The 22,082-nt window shown below is 40.4% G+C and overlaps 2 protein-coding genes across 2 annotated transcripts; both read right to left on the bottom strand.

The window, feature by feature from the left end:
• Positions 1-1,319: 1,319 nt before the first annotated feature.
• On the bottom strand, positions 1,320-7,133 carry FAM200C (family with sequence similarity 200 member C). Its single transcript, XM_037128204.2, has 2 exons — positions 6,686-7,133; positions 1,320-4,460 (listed from the first exon to the last, which is right to left on the bottom strand). The coding sequence occupies exon 2, from the start codon at positions 4,409-4,411 to the stop codon at positions 2,627-2,629; it is 1,785 nt and encodes a 594-aa protein (XP_036984099.2). The 5' UTR covers positions 4,412-4,460; positions 6,686-7,133; the 3' UTR covers positions 1,320-2,626.
• Positions 7,134-8,488: 1,355 nt separating this feature from the next.
• On the bottom strand, positions 8,489-21,966 carry SLU7 (SLU7 homolog, splicing factor). Its single transcript, XM_037128201.2, has 16 exons — positions 21,868-21,966; positions 20,039-20,224; positions 19,281-19,434; positions 18,860-18,940; positions 18,388-18,552; positions 17,451-17,519; positions 15,806-15,853; positions 15,470-15,601; positions 15,111-15,208; positions 14,863-14,930; positions 14,618-14,757; positions 13,634-13,795; positions 12,041-12,145; positions 11,814-11,885; positions 11,595-11,714; positions 8,489-10,324 (listed from the first exon to the last, which is right to left on the bottom strand). Exons 2-16 carry the CDS (start codon positions 20,206-20,208, stop codon positions 10,145-10,147), a joined length of 1,764 nt encoding a protein of 587 aa, XP_036984096.2. The 5' UTR covers positions 20,209-20,224; positions 21,868-21,966; the 3' UTR covers positions 8,489-10,144.
• Between the last annotated feature and the right edge of the window lie 116 nt (positions 21,967-22,082).

The following is a 22,082-nucleotide window of genomic DNA, read 5'->3' as shown; positions in this document are numbered from 1 at the left end:
AGGCTTCACGCCCATCGCTACTCCTTCCTGCCTTTAGATATGCAAATGCATGAAGCACACACTCATCCAGACTTATTCCTTTACTAATTTAGGAAATCTTTCCAACCGTTCTTGACCTTAGATGACACTAGAAACAACTAAGACGTATTTTGTAACTACATTTTTAAATGAGAGAAGGTACGTATTTATACTTATTGACAAAAGTATTTTGATGGGTGATAACATTTGGTTTTGTGTAGACAAGACGAACTTCAAGGTGCGGTATTTAGTGGCATCTCACTTTGGTGGTCACATTTCATTCCCCTCCAGGTCCCCCCCACCAATTGCTCACCATTATAAAATGCTGTGATGACCCACCTTGTAAATAACACTTTGTGGAAATCCCTGATTCTTCCATGTGGAAAATTTCTAGAAGGAAAAATCCTCAATCAAAGGGATATGAACAACCAACAGAGGAACAAAAATGAGTACCGTAATGATAAAAAAATTAAGAGTAATAGGAAAGAAGATGGATGTTGTATATATTCAAACCTTACCTGTCATCTGGAAGAGTCAATATATAACTTCTAAAGATAAATCAAACCTGGCATATGTCTTTGGCATATTACCTGGCTATAGGGGTGGAAGCATGAAATGTTAAAGCAGAAATGGGCAAGGAAATTGGGCAGGAAGAACAGTGTGGCTTTTTATTATAGAACTCATTTTTTCTCCAGCCTTGAGCACACAGCACTTTGATTCAACATTAAAGTTTTGAAATAAAATGTAAATTTATTTAACTAAATATATATTTTGCCGAATTATCATTCAGAAAGACTACAATAACTTAAATTCCCATGGGAAACTTAAAAAAAAATATTTTATTTTTAGAGAGAGGGGAAGGGCAGGAGAAAGAGAGGGAGAGAAACATCAATGTGTGGATGCCTCTCTCACATGCCCCAACTGGGGACCTGGCCTGCAACCGTGGCATGTGCCGTGACTGGGAATTGTTATACCCAGCTAGGAAAATTACAGCTAGGGCATTACCCAACCCTGGATCTGCAGTTCCTGGAACAGGGTGATGAACAAACATCCGGGAACAATTGGGTTTAAAACTCTAGCCAAATAAGGTAACTAACCCGGGCCCACCAGAAAGTGCCCGCCAGCAGCAGCACCCACCAATCAGGGACCCTCGCCGTTTTTAAATAAGCCAATAGCTAACCGCCACCTCTGCTTCTGTATGCCTCTGCTTGCTTGCTAGAAAATATAAATACCCAGTACCCTGTAAGCCAGGCGCGACTTCCATTTTGGAGCTCTGAGTAGCTACGTGACTCCGGTCACAGTTGGGGAAGTTCGCCCCTGCGCAGGAAAAATCTTTGGCCATTAAAATTTTATCAATTCGGTTCCGGACTCCAAGAGTGTGTATTTACCCGCCGATCGTCTACAACAGGAATCAAACCAGCGGCCCTTTGGTTCACAGCCTGTGCTCAATCCACTGAGCTACACCATCTAGGGCCCTGTGGGAAACTTTCTGATGGCTCTTAATTACTATAGTGCCTTCACGTCAATTTATTATTTATATTCCAGTACATTCAAAAGTTTTAAACCATGCTAGAAAAATACATATAAGGCCGTGGCTGGTGTGATTCAGTGGACTGAGCGCTAGCCTGTCAACCAAGAGGTTGTTGATTTGATTCCTAGTCAGGGCACATGCCTGGGTTGCAGGCCAGGTCCCCAGTTGGGGGCACGAGAGGCAACTAGTTGATACATCTCTTACATACTGATGTTTCTCTCCCTCTCTCCCCCTCCCTCCCCCTCTCTAAAAATAAATGAAGGGAAGATAAGTGTAGGAGAAATAAGATGAGGCCAGACGACCAATGACTCCATCAGAAGCGCTGGAACGCTGGTTAAGAATGAGGATCCTTGATCACCCCAGACCTCCTACATCAGCATCTCTAGGGTAAGGCTCTGGGGACCTCCTTTTCGCAGCCTCCATGACCTGGAGTCCTGATGCAATTCAAAGAAGACAAAGAGTAACTAATAGGATATTAGGATATTTATTAATGTCGTATTTAGGGCATGGTAGCTAGAGGAATGGACACTGCGAGACTAACTCCAAAGAACGCATTTAAAAATAAATCCTATATAAGCCAGAATCATCCCTTCTCCCTCTAGGACATTTCATAATCCTCTTCTGATTCCGTCGATCTCCCCGCAACAGCCCTCACAGACGGGAAAACAGCCGGTCGGTTCGTCCTTTGACTCTTACTCTTAACATGGAGACGTGTGTTCTGAGAGGTCCTGCTTTCTTTCCATCTTGGTTCCAGTCCTCAGCCCACTGAACCACTTTGCTGGCTATTCTAGTGCTGGGGCGTCCTTTTAATGTGTCACATCAAGAGGTTAAACAGACACTTAGAAGAATCCTATGTATTAACTAGGCAGCAGTAATCTTTTCTGCTGCTTGCCTTTTATAAAACATACGTACTTTCACATGACTCATGTGAAAATTAAAAGTTAAAGATGCTAAATTTTTCAAACACAGGATTTGGTATACCATAAACATAAAAGGAAAGAGACAGAATTATAGCTTAATTTTACAATGGATTTCAGAATATACTGAAAATTTTACATTTAAAAAAAGTGTATCAGCTTACAGCGACTTCCGCTGTAGCTGTAGCTTTTGTTCAATGATGTCTGAGAAACGAGGAACTTTTTTTGAAATGGCCACACGGATGTCTTCGCTCATATTAATGCAGCTTCTGGACTTTGTTTTAAAATGTAAAAGTGATGAAAATCCCAATTCACAAAGGTACGTGGATGCAAACGGTATAAGGATTTCCAGAGCTGTCTTTGCCAGGTCTGGAAACGCCATAAATTGAACACACCAGAAATCCTCAAGCTTCATGGTCTCAAATTCCATTAAAATCTGGCCACTCGCTCGCAATTCAGCAAGATCATTTTTCATTAAATAACCATCATCGACAAAATCCAAGTTAAAAAGAAATGGATCCAGTATCCATTTACTTGCCTCTTCCAGATCTCCCACAGAAAAATACCCGTGGAAGGAGCTGTTCAGCTGTTGCAGATGCAGTGTGATTTCCGCGGCAATGCTTCCAGCTTCATCGTCTGAGTCAATGACTTCTTCAAGGAAAGGAAAGTTGGTGAAATTTCTTTTCTCAATTCGCTTTAGCCAAAACGGAAACTTCCTAATAAAGGCAGATAACTTCTCTCTAGCTGATACTGTGTTCATCCCAGTCCTTTGCATAGATGCACTAAGTTCATTGAGGTGTTTGAATAAATCTGCAAGGTAGGCTAGCTGAATTTTAAACTCTTTACTTTCAAAGCCATTAACTAAACTACTGCTTTGGTGGTGAAGAAACTGATTTATTTCTTCATACATTTCAAAAATATGAGTGAGTATTTGGCCTCGGGAAAGCCACCGCCTTTCGGTGTGGAAAAGAAGGACACTGTACTCTATTCCGATCTCTTCAAAAAAGGCCTGAAACAAGCGATGATTGGGAGCTCGCCCTTTGATGAAATTTATTACCCTCACGACAGTAAACAGAGCATCCCTCAGTTTTGTAGGCAATGTCTTCGTGACAAGTTCGTGAGGGTTCAACAAACAATGTGTAATCACAATGTGAGGTACCTCTTTTTTCACACAAGCAACAAATTCTGAATTTTCTCCAAGCATAGATGAGGCACCATCAGTACAAACAGAGCCACATACATCCAGCCCTATCTTATGCTTCAGAAAGAAGTCTCTGAAGACACTGAACACATCTTTTCCTTTCATGGTTAACTGCAATGGTTCACAGAATAGAAACTCTTCTATGATCTCTCTTTCTTTTATGTAGCGCACAAACGCCATCAGCTGACTGCAGTCGTCCATGTCTGTCGTCTCAGCAAGCTGAATACCCACCTGAAGAGGACTGGCTTTGATGTCTTCTAGAACTTGCTGTAGGATATCTTTGCTCATCTCATCAATTCTCGAATGGATCACATCATCTGATAAGGGTACCTGCTGAAGCTTCTTCTGTGCATCTGGACCCAAAACTATATGTGCTATTTCCAATGCACAGGGTTTCACTAGTTTTTCAGCTATTGTATGAGGATTCTTCTCCTTGGCACATAAATATGCAAACTGATAGGAGGCTTGTAACAAGGCATCCTCTTGAGATGCAACTCCAAAAGCTTTGAAGGTTTTGCTCTGATCAGATGGTGCTGGCATATGCTTCAGGCTACTGAGATCATGCCCACCGACACCGCCATGCTGTCTGTTAAAATGGTCAGAGAGTTTTGATGGTCTGAGGTCAGCATTTGAAAATACCGAGTTACACAAGACGCACTGTGGGCGTTGAGTTCCATCAACCTCCGTCGTACAGGTGAACCAGTAACGAACATAGTCATCATCCCATTTGCGTTTCTTCGACATGGCACCCTGCGATTTTCAGGTGGTATTCCAGAGATGCTGCAGAATTTTGCTTTGGGAATAAAATATAACCCACACATTAAAAGTCAGTGGCTCAAAAAACAAACAAACAAAAAGACAAAATAAAAAATCAGTGGCTAACCAAACTAAAACAAAGCCACATCATATACCATCCTGTCATTTGTGTTCATGTGAAGAAATAGCCTGTTAAGATATCAGTTCAAAGTAAGCCATTCCAATAGCATGACATTCCGACATGAAGCTAGAAACTCACAGCTTAAGTCCAGCAAGATCTATGTGGGCGATTTAGGTTTACGCAAGTTGTGAATACTCTTAAGTCCTCTACTGGTGAATTGCAGTTACGGCTTAATTTGCTTTGAAAGATATATGTTCTGAACAAATATGGTACATTTTGATGCCCAGCAGGGGCATCTCACTACCATCCCCTCCTTCCATCCCAGGCCAATAATGTATGCACAGCCCCTGGTATGAAGCCCTGAATAGAGAAGGAAATAATTCACTAATTACAATAAGGAAGGGCAGGTACTTTGGCAGAGTGGCTAGTTCTTTTTACTATGGGGTTGACCAAAGAGTTCGTTTAGTTTTATTGGTATGATGGCCGTAGTGGTGCTTGTCTTTGACTACATTCAAAACAATTTTGTTGGATTGTATTGTAGCAGCTGTCATATCAGTATGCACTAAAAAAAGAACAGCAAAATTGGTGAACTTTTGTGCAATGATTTCAATATTGAAGATGGGAGAAGATACACATTTTTTAGCATATTATGCTTTATTATTTCAAGAAAGGTAAAAACGCAACTGAAATGCAAAAAAAAAGAGATTTGTGCAGCATATGGAGAAGGTGCTGTGACACCAATTGAACGTGTCAAAAGTGGTTTGTGCAGTTTCTTGGTACTATTGATACTGTGGCCAAATACTTCTTTGCTGTGGGCCTGTCTTATGCATCAGAAGGTGTTCAGCAGCACCCCTGGCCTCTGCTCACTAGAGGCCAAACAGCAGGAGATAGACAACATAGTCAAAATGGTCAAATCAGTAAAGTTTTTGGTGAAAATGAAAAATGTGCCTTTTATTTTACAGAAAAAAGTGAAATGGACTTTTTAGCCAACCCAATAATTAAGGATTAAACAGGACTGCAAAACTATTTGATCCTTAGGTTGGGGCTTTGACTGCAACCTAAGCAGAGAATTTCAAACAGGTCTGATTAAAACACCCTTGACACAGAAGTAGAATACAAATATGGCTCAGAGTTTCCTGCTGCTAAAGTGTAACACACTGTCAGCCCATGATTCATACTGTCTAAATAGAAAAGCAAAACAAGTTGCTTAGGAGAAACACAACTATTCCTGTCACCAGTGTTCAAAGATAAACTTACTACCCAAAAAGCTTTCTTGTGTTTTAGAACCTCGCAATTTCCACTTTCTCCTTTGTGGTTGTTAGTAGTCACAATATTCTAAAACATATAAATATTGAAAAAGCATCATCATAGTCTGGAAACATTGTCTATTTAAACAGGTGTAATAATGGCATGGCTGTCTTTGAAAAAAAGCCCTCACTTACTAGAAATACAGACTCAACTATTTACAAGTGAAGGGATGAGATGCCGGGGGTTTCCTTTGATATAGTGAACTCCAGCACACACGCGCGCACACACACCAAAAGTGGGGTGGAGATAAAAGAAATAAGATCGGCCCTGAGATGTTAACTGTTAAAAATGGATGATGGGTACACATACTCTATTTTCTATTTTTATGTATGCCGGAAACTTTCCACAATACACAGTCAAATAAGCAAACAAAAAGCAGTATCTTGTTAAGATAGATGCCATTCTTTTTTAGAATGATTCTTTTGAAGGCATCTTAGGATGCAAAATCTGATATAACAAAGCAGAATGTTTTTGCAAGTTGATAAAGTACAAGGGTAGCTATGAAATTGACATAAAAAAAAGTTAGAAGTGAACATCCCCACAACAAATACTTGGGGAATGCTAACACATATACATTTCAGCAATGACAACACCCAAGTGCAGTTGCAAACCTAAAACTCCAAATTCTACTTCTGTCTATCCTGTATCAGGTGCGGGTGCCCAGGCAGGCAGCGGATTTAATCACTGCAGTTTATAATGAAAAGCAGATAGCCAGGATAAAAGGGACGAGCAAACGCTCCAGACACAAAAGCCTGTGATTCTGGCTTTGTCACTTACAGACTGGGACCTTTCCAAGTCCCAATTCCTCAACTGAGGATGACAATAGCACCTACCTGATAGGGTCGTTGGGATGTTTATTTATGAGCATGCGTGAAAGGCACACGCAGCTCGTAACTGGCAGCAAGGACCTGCTGGTGTTATTAAGGACGCTTAGGAGGCAGCCCCAGGGTGCATTGGGCGCCGGTGGCGACGAAGGAAGACTTGGCTCTGTCTCCACCCGCCCTTCTCCGAGCCCCAGGCGCAGGCCCCAAGGATGCTCAGGATCCTTTTAGAAGCCTGTTTCGGGGTCTAGGCCACTTTCCGCTCAGGCTGGGGCCTAGCCCCTGGCCGCCTGAACCATTCTAGGCAGTGGTTCCTTAGGTGCGACCTAGGAGCAGGAACCTCCGGAGAGGAGTGACACAGAAGCGCCCGCAACCACCTCCGCCCCAGCCGCGCTGGGCTTCCATCCGGGTTCTGCGGCTGGCTTCCCGCCCGCAGTTGCGGGCGGACCTCCCCAGCACGCAGGCGCCTTAGCAGCCGGTCCCCGGGGCCCCAGGTTGGGGGGGCGGGGTGGGTTGGATAAGGAGCATGCGCACGGGCCGTGAACCCCTGCACCCCCCAGTCTCCCAACCCCCAGCCCCAGACCCGTTTTTTTTGCAGATTGTGTGCTTGGAGCTGGGAATATTTTCATTTTGTCTGCCAGAAAAATGGAATCTAAGGAATGGAAGACACTGCAAAGTCTATATATCTCTTCAGAGCTTTGGAAATGAAATTTTAGAGTGTCAGGTGAGCTTGTAAAAGTCCAGTAATTTACCATTTTCTATGTGGAATCGGTGACGAAAAAGAACAGGAAGTCCATTGTCCTCCCGAATCACACATTCAAGCCGATGAGACAGGCTATCCATTCCATTAAGATGCTCACAGTGGAGGGTGTGCTTCCAGGGCTCAGGGGCTCGGGTCCTGTTGCCCAAGCAGGTCACCCTCCACCCCTCCCATAAATCGGAGCAAGTGGAGGAATTTCCTGAGAATCATCATCTATTTTAGAAAAAAATATCTTTATTTATAATTTTTTTAACGGGGCCATAAAGTCATAAACCTAGATTAGAGATTAAATTTGAGAGATAAACTCCAAAGGAGGAACTAGAAAACATTATTTAAAGAAACAAACACAATCATAGCACTCTGTCCTATTTGTCGTATATTTTAGTCCAGAATTCTTATATACTTAGGGAATGGCATTTAATTTTTTTTTTTTTGTATAGTCAATCTTGTTAGAAGCATCCCACAAGGCTGGAAGACCAGAGAGTGCTTAAGAATGTGGGCCACAAGTATCATCTTCAGGTGTTGATGGTGAATTTGGTAAAGACTGAGGGCATGCTCCAGGTTCCTGTTAGCGGAAGAAATCGCAGAAGACCAGCTTTCCTGGCTCCAGCACTTTGAACTTGGGCCTTGAGCAAACTAAGAGTCATTAAGCCCAAGTGCTTGTTGCAAAGTACAACACCATCCATTACTCCACACAGTTCTTTTGAGGAGATGTTATATATGGAAACTACAGCACACAGTTCCAGCACTCAAAGGCATCTATTATTGAGATAAAATCAAAGCATGTATCTTGAGAAATGTTCCGGATATTACCCTTCTTCCTAACGGAAACACAAATAAGACATGATTTCAGGAATACAGAATTCTCCCTAAAATCAGAGTAAATTAGGTTTTGCAGGAGAGGGGATAGAGGCCCAGAAAAGACAGGCGAAACATTTTTTGAGATAAAGGACCCTGAAAATCTGATTTGCCCAGGCTCCCTCAGAGCCCTATCAATAGCCACTTTTCTACCAGATACTTAAAGAATGCCACAAACCATTTCATACACACTTAAGTATTCTCAATCATATCTTTATTAAAAAAGATAAATAAGATACAAAATAAACACCAGCCTCGGACTTTATGTTGAACTACCCTATGTTAAAGTAGGAATATGAAAACTCAAACTTTTGACATTCTTAAAGTGGTTAAAATTAGATCTATTTGTACTGCTGTTTTACTTAATTTCCTACCAATCTGAGTCTGGATACCACGTGGATATCCACAGAATTTGACAATTAGGTTCAGCTCCTCTCTCAGCAGAATTACTTCTGTGTATGTGCTGCCATCGGGAGCACCAGAATTATTTCTGAGATACTAACATAATGCAGTATCTTAGTGGATTTTGGTAGCTGAGAAAATCCAATGAGCTGTTAAAAGTCAATGTACTCATGTCGAAGGTTTGAAACTTGTTTTTTTTCATGGACCCGGTCTCACTGTCAGTATTATTTTCACAATGTCCTTAGAAGAAGCCTGAGGATCATGGCAATCTAGTAGCCCTACAAGCTATCCTCATAGTTCTTTTAAGAAACCTTCAACCTCAGGTTTTGCTTTTGCAAATTTTATGAAGTGACACCTGCTGGATACAAAGGCTAGGTACAAGGGAATTTTATAAGCTTTTAAAGTCAAATTTCATATTCATGATTGTTACATAGAAGCAATCACAATTAAAACAAAAAAATAGTTATCAAAAACTATAGCCTCTATGGCACAGGAAAGGGTTTCTGTCCATAGGCTCATCTCCAGAATGGTAAAGGACCTACTCACCTCTGATTCACGAATGGAAAAGAGAGTTCTTTTTCCATCCAAAGGCTAACACATTTAGTTGTGGGTGTAAGACACAAGCCAATATTTTACAAATCAAAAGCATATTAACAAGTGAAAAACAGAATTATTACCATAGGGGATAAAGTTATTCACATCTTCTATAAATTTCCTTTCAGACTGAATTATTTTAGCTGCAGACCAGGAAAACCTTAGGAGGCAACGACAAATGACTATAAACTAACTAGCTACAGTATAGTTACTACTAATCTTAAAAAATGAAGCCCAGCCTGGCCAGGTGCCTCAGCTGGTTGAAGCGTCAACCGAAACACCAACAGGCTTCAGGTTCAATTCCTGGTCAGGGCACAGACCTAGGCTGCGGGTGCCTGCGGGGTGGGCAACGAATCACTGCTTCTCTCTCACATCCGTGTTTCTCTCTCTCTCCCACTCTAAAGTCAATAAACATATCCTCGGGTGAGGATTAAAAAAGAGTCAAAGTGAAAAATAAAAAAAATGATTCTAGTTTTGAGGAAGAGTAATCTGCCTTTAAAATGTGTGCAAACTCTAGATAAAGTGCCATAAACATTGAAGAAATAAAGGTTAAGACTTAACTGTTGAGATGAAGACAGTCTTGAGAGAGAGAGAGCACGTGTGTGAGAGGTAGTACAGGGGCAAGTGAACCGAGGCCTCTTTCTGTATCACTAACATAAAATTGGAACTACAGTCTTAATCTGCACTTAATGTGCCACTTCCTTGGTCTTCTTCTGTTTCTTCAGTGTGGAAAGGAATACATTTACCATAGGACTTCTGGGAGCTTTATTAAAGTCAGGCAGCAAGATGAGCAGACACTGACTTTTCCATCTACAGTCATCGGCTGCGTTTATCACAGGTGACCGTCTGTGGCGAGTTTACTGCCCAAGGAAAGAGGCCATGGGGTCATCTGGCCTCTGCCGCTTCATTCTATAGGCCTCCATCTCCTCCTCCGTGGGTTCCCGAGTTTCATAGATGCTGTTGTAAGGCCGCTTCCTCTCATCGACCTGCATGAGCTCCTTGACATGAAGAAGGCGGGCCTCCTCTGCATTCAGTGCCTATAGTGAGAGGAAACGCATGAGCGCCATGGCTCTCCACCAGCTCCTTTGGTTCCAAAGTGGCGGAATACCACAAGACTCCACTGAATATAAACTGCTGCATCAAAAACCTAGATTATGCCCTGGCTGGTGTGGCTCAGTGCCAGCCTGGGAACCAAGGGGTCGCCAGTTTGATTCCCAGTCAGGGCACATGCTTGGGTTGAGGGCCAGGTCCCCATTTGGGGGCGTGAAAGAGGCAACCACACATTGATGTTTCTCTCCCTTTCTTTCTCCTTCCCTTCCCCTCTCCCTAAAAATAAATAAACAAAATCTTACAAAACCAAACAAAACAACCACCCTCACCCCATCCCCAGATTACCTGAAAGAGCTTGGGAGTCAGCCCTTCCACTATCAAGCTGCAACTAATCACTATTTGGCTCCTATGATTATCATCGTAGGGCCCAAATCGTTCTACGATATTTTCAATGTTAAAGAATTTTTACTAAAAAGGGTAGAAGGGGGGATAAATGGTAACAAAATTAGACCTGACTTTGGATAGCTACCACACAATACGATATACAGATAATGTATTATAGAATCGTACACTTGAAACCTATATAATTTTATTAACCAATGTCACCCCGATAAATTAAATAAAAAATTAGAAAAACAAGAGTGAACTAGATGTTGGGTGATTATGATGCATCAATGCAGGTTCATCAGTTTTAAAAATGTACCACAATGTGGGGGTGTTGATAAGATGGAAAGCTATAAACGAGGTATTATAGAGAATAGTTGTACCCTTCTCTCAATTTTGCTTGGACTTAAACTGCTCTAGTAAAATAAAGGGTTTTTAATGTAAAAAAAAACCACTTTTTTTTACTTAATAGCAAAAATTGAATGATGTTCATTTTACTCACAGAAGCCCACATGTGATGCTCCTGGTGGAGACTGTTAATTCTGAAATTTTCCAAGGACTTGAAACTTACAGATTATTGAACTAGAAGGCAATTCTTTCTGGGAAACATGTCAATCATGCTAAAATCACAGCTTTTACAAAGCATGTTTTGCCTGTACACTAGTGATATTTGTCAAGTATTTGACGAAGGAGGCAATACCAAGGCACACAGAATCTCCGCTCACGAGGTGACATGAGCGAACTACCCAGAACGGGAACTCATTTCATTTTTAAATTGAGCTTGGACATGGTACTAGATAATTTATTTCCTAAGGTCCTTCACCAATACAGAATACCTGTGGTCATTTTCATTATTTACACTGCACAAAGTACCTTTTTCAGTTTTTCATGTTTCTTTTCTTCATCATCATCGCTATCTGAACTGCTCTTTCGATGCTTCTTCCTCTTCTTCTTTTTCTTCTTTTTGTCCTCTTTTAGTTTTTCCTGATGCATCTGACAGAGAGGATTAAAACATAGCATTATTAAGCAAAAACAAAGCTTTAGTGGAAGTTTTAAAGTCCTCTTTCAGGTGTTTGAAACTTCAGGACTTACCTCCACGAGGGTTTGGGGTTTTTTCACAGATTCTTCTCCAGCTACGTCATTTACAATACATTCCTCTGAATTCTGCAAGAAAATATATGCAACTGGGCTTAACTATCATAGTTACCAATTATGCAAAAAAGTTAAAATGTGAAGCATGAGGATACATGTTTCATACAGACTTTGACTTGAGGCTCTGGCTGCTTCACAGCTCTGAGAACTGGAGGACAATTACTCACCATGATCTCTTTCCCAGCTTCTCCAGTACAATAGGAATACTTGATAAAAGAGTGACAGCATTTGTATCCCCATCGGCCTTCTTTCCAATAAGATCCCCAGATATGCTGCAAAGAAAGAAAGAGAAAGAGATGTTATTTAAAATGGAAACTGAGCCCAGGCTGGTGTGGCTCAGTGGACTGAGCACTGGCCTGCCATCCGAAAGGTCACTGGTTTGATTCCCAGCAAGGGCACATGCCTGGGCGGTGGGCCAGATCCCTGGTTGGGGGTGTGTGAGAGGCAACCAATGTATCTATTGCACATTGATGTTTCTCTCACTCTTTCTCCCTCCCTTGCCCTCTAAAAATAAATAAATAAAATCTTAAAAAATAATAAAAGAACACACCCTTAAAAAAAAAAAAAAGAACCTGAACTAGGGACTCTCATATACTATTGATAGGAGTATAAAATACAGCCTTTCAAAGGTAACATAGGAGGAAAACAATAAGGATTCCAGAGCTAGTTAACAAGCAAAGGTTGTCCTGACCTCAAGTGTGAGAAGCAGGCTTTATAGTACAGTGGTTTTATATTCTTTCTAAGACATATTTAAAAACTTACGATGTGTGACTTCTCTTGAAAAATTAAGGACTATGACATTCTGGGCCCACATTCCTGCTTGGCAAGAATTAGCTATTGATGAACACTGAATGCTCCTAGTAGACAGGGTCTGTGTTCTTTGCTTTGTTCAATGTGCCTGGCTCACTTCACTCACGTATGTTTACTTGCCCGACTGCCACAGGTAGTTAAATTTTTAACCTAACTCAGAGAGACAACTGTGGTTTGGGTGTTTTAAAAGTATAGCAAGTGACATTATATGCTTTATGACGTGATGCAACATGAAGCACCCTATATCACCTTTGAAGTGTTCTTGTCAAACACTAACATAACTAATAAAGCCTTTAAATGTGAATTCCTGTTTACAGGAATTACAAGGAATAGAGAAAAGTTATTTATATGACTGGAAACCAGTCAAGTGTAGAATGGAACACTCTACAAGGTAACTGGCCTGATCTGTTAGGCCTGATCGGCCTAAGTCACTGTCGTGAAAAAGGAGAGATACACTCTAGAAAAAAGGGACATAACGACCAAATAACAATCAAAATAAACTTTGATTGGAGTGACTCAAGAAACAAACAAAAAACCCTCCAAAGAGCTATTTAAAAGCCTTTTGGAGTACATCATGGCAAATGTGAATAAGGCCAAGAGATTACATGATATTAAGGAGCTAATGTCAATTTTCTGAATTGCTACTGAAGCTATGAAAAAAGACTATCTCTAATTTTAAGAGATACATATAATTTTCACGGGTGAAGTGTTATAATATCTGTAATTTCCAAGTGTTTCAGTCAAAGCATATATGGCAACATGTGAACAGACTAATATTCTTTTACTTTTTTTTTTTGATTTTGGAAAAATTCACAAAACAAACTTAAAATGTAAAAAAACCCAAAACCCGAAATGCACAGGAAGGATTCAGTAGTGAAGCTGTAACATACAGATATGGCCCAGAGCAGGACGCCGACAAGGACACGCAACAGGTCTGGGACGGCACATACCGTGTGATTGTGGATCTTCACGTCCTCCTCGTACTTGGAGCAGGCCACAGCCCGCTCCTGTCCTTTGATGACTGTCCCGTGTCTCGAATACTCCACATAGTCTTCTGTCTGAGCTAAAAGCAGCTCAGCTGGAGGGGCATCCAAATGTTCTTGGCCGCCATACTAAAAGGACATTGAACATTATGATAAAGATTTGCATTCAACTGCTTACTGAAGGGTTTATTTCCAATCATAAAGATTAAAGGAATATTCTTCACAGGCCTTGTTATGCAAAACACAGTGAAGCAAATGCCACCAAATTTTCACAGACAAAAACAAGCTGTCTCAGTTGCTATTTATCTGCTGGATGTGGCCACGTTCCTCTATCCTGCACACACGCTCATTTGCCACAACTTTGATGCTGCTGCCCTGAAGGGACCGAGTCTGCTTCTCCACTCCTTAAATATAGGGTGGCCATACCAATTGTTGTGGCCTGTGGGAAGCCTGCACATGTGATGCACACAAAGGCCTGGAAAGCACTCGTGCACTGGGGCACACGTTTTGCTTCTACCTCTGGTGTCCTGAGAATGCCAAGGAAGGAAGCTAGACTAGCCTACTCAGGATGATAGCCCAGGAGGGGCAGAGATGAACTGTTCAGATAAGGCTCTCTTCAGACAACCTGCTTGCCAACTGCTGAGAGACCAGTGTGAGGCCATCCAAGTCCACCCAGCCGCAGATGAGCAGGCCCAGACCAATACAGAATGAGAAGAAATAGGTGTTCATTTTAAGCTGTGAAGTTTTGGGCTGGTGTGTTTGCTACCAAAGCTCAGGGATACAGCTATACTAATACCGTCTGCCAGGTGATTAAGTCAATGGAAAGAAAAGAACTATTCCTGGTAAATTAAAAGGGACTCTCTTTGGATAGTCTTTCAAATGTGGATCGAATGCTTATTAAGTAGTACCTTTTCTTTAGGAAACGTTCTTTAGCATTTCTGTCAAAATTACCTTTTCCAGGATGCTCTCTTTCTGCTGTTCTTTGAAGTCTTCTTTTTTGACTTTGAAGGACTTATACAGCAGTTCCAGTTTGGTAGGATCGGCCTGCAGATGCACTTCGGATCCCTTGTCATAGGCTTCCCATGCAAACACTAGGGCAATTCAAAGCAGTAAGTTGTCAGCTACATGGTGTTTTAAATGCCCCAAATGTCTTATGAGCTGGTATGGAATGCCTTGACAATACAGCAAATACTTACACTGCGTCTGAGCCATCGAAATGGTATCGCCTGTGTATCTAACAAAGTTATCTCCCGCATAGCTCACTCTGCAAATACAAATTTAAGAAAAAAAACTATTTCAGAGATTGATTTAAGAAAATTCTTTGACTCAACCTCAGATGATATTCGTTTTAATGTAGATTCAATTTTATAATTAAAAGCAAACCCCCTCACCCCTCCATCTTGAAATCTGTACATTTAACTTGACTACTTGTAAATGTACTTACTCATCCGGATTTTTCCCTGCATTGGCATAGGGATTCTCCCTCATTGCTCTCGTTTTGGGGTCATAGTAAGCAGAATTTGGATCTAAATTCCGCAAATACTAGAAGAGAAAAATATTTAAAAACTCTATTACTGTTTACTTCCAACAAAAAAATTTCAGCAGACTAGAAGTTGGTCACAATCAATTCTGTGTGTGAATGCATTCTGGGGCACAGATGGAGGAAAAAACAGAACGATACCTAACTTTGGAATGATTGACTACATTACTCGTATAATGCCCAGATATTAGAAGAATAGGTACATTTTAGGCTGGGATGACAAATTATTTTTTAAATGTGTACATTAAATTGTTCAGGCTTACTTTTGCAATATCTTCACGAATCCTAAGATTCCGAACAGTAATCCGTCTCTTAGAGTCAAAGTTTTGTCCAGGCATGTCAATATCATCTGCGTATTTATCTTCATCCTCATCTTCGCTATTATGATCTTTTTCCTGAACAAGGGAACGGAAAAAAATAGTAAAAAAAGCAAAATAGCATTTAGCTATTTTCCTTTCATTTCCCTTTAACCATACCCTTATTCACTTGTGTTCGTTAAAGCTGTTAGTACTAATTATATTAGTAATAATTATATTATTATACTAGCCATCAGAAATTAAAAGTTTAACATATAACCGGATAGGACAAATATTCATTACCATTTGAGAATTTGGTTCCTCTTCTCCCCACTGGTGTTTTGGAGAATTCTGCATCATAACAGAAGAAAAAAAATTGTTATTTTATTCTACTAAATCTATTTATTATTTAACATTTAAAAAAAAGTTAAGATAGCCCTGGCTGGTGCGGCTGAGTGGACTGAGCACTAGCCTGCGAACTGAGAGGACACTGGTTCGATTCCCAGTCAGTCTACATGCCTGGGTTGGGGGCCAGGTCCCAGCTGGGAGCATATAAAAGGGAACTAATTTATGTATGTTTCTCTCTCACATCAATGTTTCTCTCCCTTTCTCCTTCTCTCTAAAAAATAAATAAAATCTTTTTAAAAAGGGGGATGGGCAAAAGGGGGAAACAACATTCTCTGTGTTTCTACTTGTATGTATTTACTTAAGAAACCCTGAAAGAATCCACAAGAAGAATATAAAAGGTTATGGGGGGGATGAGGGGTAGAGACAGGGTGGACGGAGAAAGGTGACTTTTTTGATGCACATCTTACATTGTTTTAAGCTTTCAACCATGTAATTTATGTAAAAGTAACTAAGTTTGTATTTAACACGACAGAGAAGACAAGTCATCATTGAACTATATATTGTTTCATTGAAGGAGCAGGTGATACATGAGTATGTAAAGATAAATCCACATAAAAAACGTGTTATTATAGTTACACACATATATAACACGTGTGTGGGGGATGTGGCGTGGGACCTAGAAAGACCTACTTTGAAATGTTAGTAGTTAACAAAGGGAATATATATGCTTTTAACTTTTTATTTCACTAAATATGTATAACTTTCAAACTCAGAAATACTAAAAAAATATCTGGGATCCCCCCAAGTTGCTAGGTCGACAAAGGACATTCGTATTGCTACACAGACAGCTGCATCTCTGTGACGGAGACTGCTCTGCCACATGTAGTTAACCTGAACATCAAACTTCCCAAGTGGCAAAAATGATCAACGCTCTGATGCTTACTCGGAAAATTATACTATTTCTATGACAGAGAATATGTTAGATTAAAAGAAACAGGCCATTTTTCTTTTTCCAAAGTTGATAAAAATAATCACAATAGCTACTAATACCAAATGTTTACTATGTGATATGTATGCTAAGCCCCTAGACTCCCTAGGGGGTAGCCTACTTTAGGGTTGATAAACGGAGGCTCAGAGAGGCAAATTAATTCTTCTAGGACCACCTGGTTAGACAGGAGGCAGAGCTGGATTCTAGCCTCTGTTAGCTGTGCTGTTAACTTTAGTGCTAAAATTGATGTGCTAAAATGTTGGCTTGCAGGACAGCTTACTTCACCAATCGCCTCTCCAGAAATTTAAACCATTTCCATTTCTTGCTAATGAAAAACATTCTATGATGAACACCTTTGTGTACAATAATTTTTACGAGTACTAGAAAATTCTTTAGCATGGAGAATCTGCTAATTTAATTCCAGAAAAGGTATACAAGTATTTTATGGCAATATTCTTTCCAAAATGATTACATTAATTTATATTTGCCTGAATACTATAAAAGTGTCAGTTTTATTCTTCTCAATAGCAGAAGATACATAAAATAAATTCTCGTTTCAATTTTCACTTACTAAGATATGAAACTTTTTTATTAATCATTTTTATTACTTACGGCCTGTTCCACTAATTTTCCAGAGGCTAATTCTTCTTGGAGTTTCTGGGCTTTCAGCGTTCGTTTTGCCTAACCAAAAAACAAAACAAAACATCTGCAATTTACTTACAATATTCAAATGAACAGTTAATTTTTCTAATACATTTAAGAGGAATAAGTCTATTGTTTTCAGAAAAGGTCGGTGGACAAGGTCATCTCTCTGCAATTTCCTGGAGCTCTAGACCTATGCTCTCTAAGGAACAGCAGTTACAAACTCCTGTTTGTACCAGGCGTGAATGGAAGCTGAGCCAGAGAGGACCTGAGGTGAAGTGCAGAGAGCAAGCCTGTCTAAAACGGCGGCCACCTGACTCCAGATGACTGATTCCTGTCAGGCAGGCCCAGTATTACCATATATTTCACTGTTCACAAGAAGATAAAATTTAGATTATGTAAAATCTCATTATTTTTCAATGTTAACTCCCGCTTAGAGAAATAAAAAAGCAGTGTGACTATGGTTTTAAATAGGGGTGAGCAGGTGAAAACGTAACAGACAAAAACTGAGGCTGAATTAAAGTAAAACTCGGTTTTCCGAAACGAGCTGCCTGGCCCCCTTCCACCGCCCTCAAGTGCTCTGAGACGACTGTAAAGTAAGCCCATGGGCAACATACAGTCTGGGAACTGACTTTATAACCTTAAGAAGCCAAAAACTTTGGACACTATAATCTGTTCTCGCACTTCCAAAATTTTCTGCAACCTAAGTCAGGGAGTAAAGGACAACGTGAGAATCAAATACGAAGAAATTGCTGCCTCAGTGTATGCTTATTATTTAATTAGGCTTACATAAAAATGCCACCATTTTAAAACTCCTTGAAGACTCAAAAAATAAGAGTTGCTAAATTAGACACAGCACCAACTGTACATTCGTTAAGAACACCAGGAACGCAGGAATTTTGCTCACCAGATCTACTTTGGCATATTCTTCTACAATTTTCATGTGTTCTTCCGGATTGTAGCCATTCCACCGATCCCTCTTCCCGTCGTAGTCAAACGTCAGCTGAGGCTGCATGTGTTCGTCTGGAGCTATATTAACCCCTGTAAACTTCGCTCCAACGCGCCTAGGTCTCTGGAAAACAGGGTAAGACTGAACCTTTCCCTGGGTACCTGCAGCCCAGAGGAAAATCTCGTAGGATGTTTATAGAGCAGGTATGGACATACCGTGGGACTTTACAGTCTCTTTTACAGATTTACCAGTTAGTCTTCCAGAAGAAAAATTTAAAGATGCTGAATTAAGATTACTTTCATGCGAACTAATTTTTGTTTAACTGGTAGCTAAGAATGGGTAATTTCAGAAAAAAGAATAAAGTGCCCTGGCAAGGCGTGAAGAAGGAAGGGTGGTGACCAGTTTCCTCAACTCTCGAAGGGGCACGTACCTCGAAGCAGTCCTTCTTTTTGTGTGTCATGGCCCCGCAATTTTCACACGCTCCTTTGCGGTACTTAGTAGCTATGGAATTCTGTGCGTGAATACAAAGAAAATGTTTTATTTATCTGAGTACGTTGGAAATAATATTGACTCTCATTATATTAACACAATGATTTATTAGTTAAAAGGATAACCAGTGAGAGTCTCTACACTTTTATAAATGAGAAAGCTTAAGGACTTCAGCAATATAAAATTTATAAAACGAAACACAGGAGGTAATGTTACGTGGATTGCGAATTTTAATACCAGATAAAAAGTTATGTAATCCACTTCTCCTTTACATAGTATTGTATTCAAGGTCATTACATTAAGTAAAGTTTTTAAAGTAAAATCTCCATTTACACACGGCTAGGTACAGGGTGCCTACACACCTCCTTCACGCCCCTCTTGTACCACTCTCCAGATGAGCTGTACTGCCTCTGTTTTTCGGGCTGTGGTCTCTGATGCTTTAAAGTAGGTCTTTTGGATGGATCAATATACCATGGTACCGAAGAAATATACTGAGGAATATGAGGGTTGATGTCTCTGTAATAAAATGAAAAATGTTTTTTAAGAATAAAGTTTAAAGAGTAATTGATATTACAATTACTAAAGGTAGCCTAAACAGAATCTCAGAATAGAGATACTGCAGTTGGGAGAGGAGAGGATATGCTTGATATCTCCATAATATAATTTTAAGAAAAAAAATTATTTAAAGTGGAGTGAGAAAATTGTCCACAAAGAAACTAAGAATAGTGATATAACTGAAGGAGAAAGAGAGATGTATTTTAATGAGATAAATCATGTATCAGACCAAGGGGTAAACAGTAATGTCTTCGAGTTGATGAAAATAATGGATTAAGTGTATTATTTAGACACGTGGAGGTAACAGCGAGAAAAATTAAAAAATACAAAGATTTATAAGTAGTCAACTCCTGTAGTGGGACGGGGAGTAGGAAGGGTTGAAAGGGACTATAGGGTTCACCGTAAGTCCTTCAACATTATTTGATTACTAAACCGTACACATATGAGCTTCATAAAACAAACATGATATAAATGTAAAGATAACTTCCTGTCAACGAATGAGGAATTGATAAAGGAGACATGAATCTGAATTTTGAATGAACAGATAGTGCAAAAAATTACTTACTTTCCTTCTTCATCAACTTCTGCAGGAGCATTACCCAGTTTTCGCTGTTCTTCTAGCTCCTTCTTCTTTCTCCAGTCCTCTCTGGTCATCTTCTTTGGTTCCTCCAAACTCATTTCTTTGGACCCCGACAGGGGGGCAGCATTAGCTGTATCCACAGCGGTAGCCGACATTGTTATCTGGCTTCCTCTGTGAAAAGGAAGAAATCTGTATTAGTGTAAATAGGCCTTCACAAGTTCATCTATCAAAATTACCTTCTAATGACACATACTGTGGGTAACAAATACTGTCTCATATGTTCCTATTCTTTCATAGTATCTGTGAGGAACAGTTCTCTTTCTCCTAAATAAAAGTCTCCACTATTGTAGTTACTCCCTCAATTCTAATTTACAAATGAAGAGATATACATATGTGTTTAAAATTTCTTAAGATTCTCTCATACACGTTTCCAAATTCCTTTGTATGTAAATGTTAAACTTTCCTACCACACTGACCCTTAATGAGTAAACAGGGTCTAATCTGTGTTACCCTTAAAGACTGAATGCCTTAAGAGTTATCTATATTTATTACCTCTATTTGATCATCCGCTACTTCCCTCTTTAATCTCTAATTTAGCTTCCAACCCTGACCGCTGTGAAAAGTTACCACGAAGTTATCAGTGGACATTCTTTTCAGTACTGTTCCCTCTCTCTGTGCTATATTCTTATCCCTTGGCTTAGGGGACCCTGTATTCTTCCGGTTTTTCTTGTACTCCTCTCACTGCTCCTCTTGTCTCCCTTGCTGATTTATCCATTTCTGCCTAGTTAGTTAATTTTGGATTCTGCACGGCTCAGTCCTATAGCCTCTTTCATCACCCTGAACACCACTAGTAGGACAAGCTCATCCATTTCCACGACTTTAGTAGCCACAATACACCACTGTGGGCTCAAATTTATTTCTCTATTCCAGACCTTTGATCTGAGCGTCTGATACACATACCACTGCTTACTTCACAGCATCTCCACTTACATGCCTCAGAGACACCTAACCTCAACAAATTTTAATTTGAACTCATGCTCTCCTCTACAAAATCTACTCTCCTTCCAGTTTCCTCTCTTAATGAAAAACACCATCATTCATCCCTTTACCTACGTGTTCCAGCTAACCCCCACATCTATCTCATCACTAAAAATTATGTGCACCTTCTGAATACCATTCATATTCATCTAATCCTCTTTTCAATGCTATTGCCTTGGTATTACTCCTTTTTCCAACTACATGCCATGTTAAATATTCCAGCAGTCATATTCCGACAATACAAAGAAACAGGTAAAATTACTTTTGCAGTACTTTAACCCAGTATTTCCAGCTTATCATGTCGCCATAAAAAAAAAAACTTAAAAAATCTGATAGTGATGTTACACTTGCTTAGACTAGCCACCTTTTAAGTGCTTAAGAGACACAAGTAATAACAGCTATCACATTGGGCAGTGGAGCTCCAATGACATAATTTTCACTTTAAAAACCACTAAAGACACAGTCCTGGTTTGACTAGGCCGAAGTACAATACCATGTGTAAAGTTTAGACTGCGGATTCCTTCTCGGTGCTCGTTCCCTGTTCCCTCCTCAACCTGGTGCTCCTCATTCCCCCTGACGATGTATCTTAAGAATTAGAAGTCCGGCCTATTTTTCCAGGGTTCTCGAGCTTAACCTTCCTCTCCTTGTACACGACCCGCCGGCGCCACCGCCTCTGCACTGTCCCATCTCCCTCACCTCCCCCCACCTTTCGCACCATCCGCGCTCTCGCTCGCCTCACTACTCTCCCCACCCAAGTTCTCAGAATAATTCCTCACCCAGTCCTGTCGCACTGGACCCCAAAGCCACTGGACGGACGGAAACAAAGCCAGTAAATCGATGTTTACTTCCTGTATTCAGTGCTTTCCGGCAGCCACCGCGGGACACATGCGCACTAACAACTCTTTGGGTCCCAAGATCCCGAAACGTTAGTCTCGCGAGATTTCGAGGTTTTGCTACTTCTCTGACTTTCTCAAGTTAGTACTGTGTAAAC

Source organism: Artibeus jamaicensis, unplaced genomic scaffold (assembly GCF_021234435.1).
Source record: "Artibeus jamaicensis isolate MK-2021 breed Jamaican fruit bat unplaced genomic scaffold, CSHL_Jam_final contig_432, whole genome shotgun sequence".
Taxonomy (NCBI): domain Eukaryota; kingdom Metazoa; phylum Chordata; class Mammalia; order Chiroptera; family Phyllostomidae; genus Artibeus; species Artibeus jamaicensis.
Note: the sequence above shows the minus strand (reverse complement) of the source record. Positions and strands in the feature narration are given on the sequence as shown.

Excerpts from the sequence above, each read along its gene's own strand:
- FAM200C (XM_037128204.2), bottom strand. The coding sequence starts at position 4,411 with ATGTCGAAGAAACGCAAATGGGATGATGACTATGTTCGTTACTGGTTC.
- SLU7 (XM_037128201.2), bottom strand. The coding sequence starts at position 20,208 with ATGTCGGCTACCGCTGTGGATACAGCTAATGCTGCCCCCCTGTCGGGG. Across the intron at positions 19,435-20,038 it reads GAAGTTGATGAAGAAGGAAA|AGACATCAACCCTCATATTC; the intron begins GTAAGTAATTTT and ends ATTTTATTACAG. Across the intron at positions 15,209-15,469 it reads TTCGTGAAGATATTGCAAAA|TATTTGCGGAATTTAGATCC; the intron begins GTAAGCCTGAAC and ends TTTCTCTTCTAG.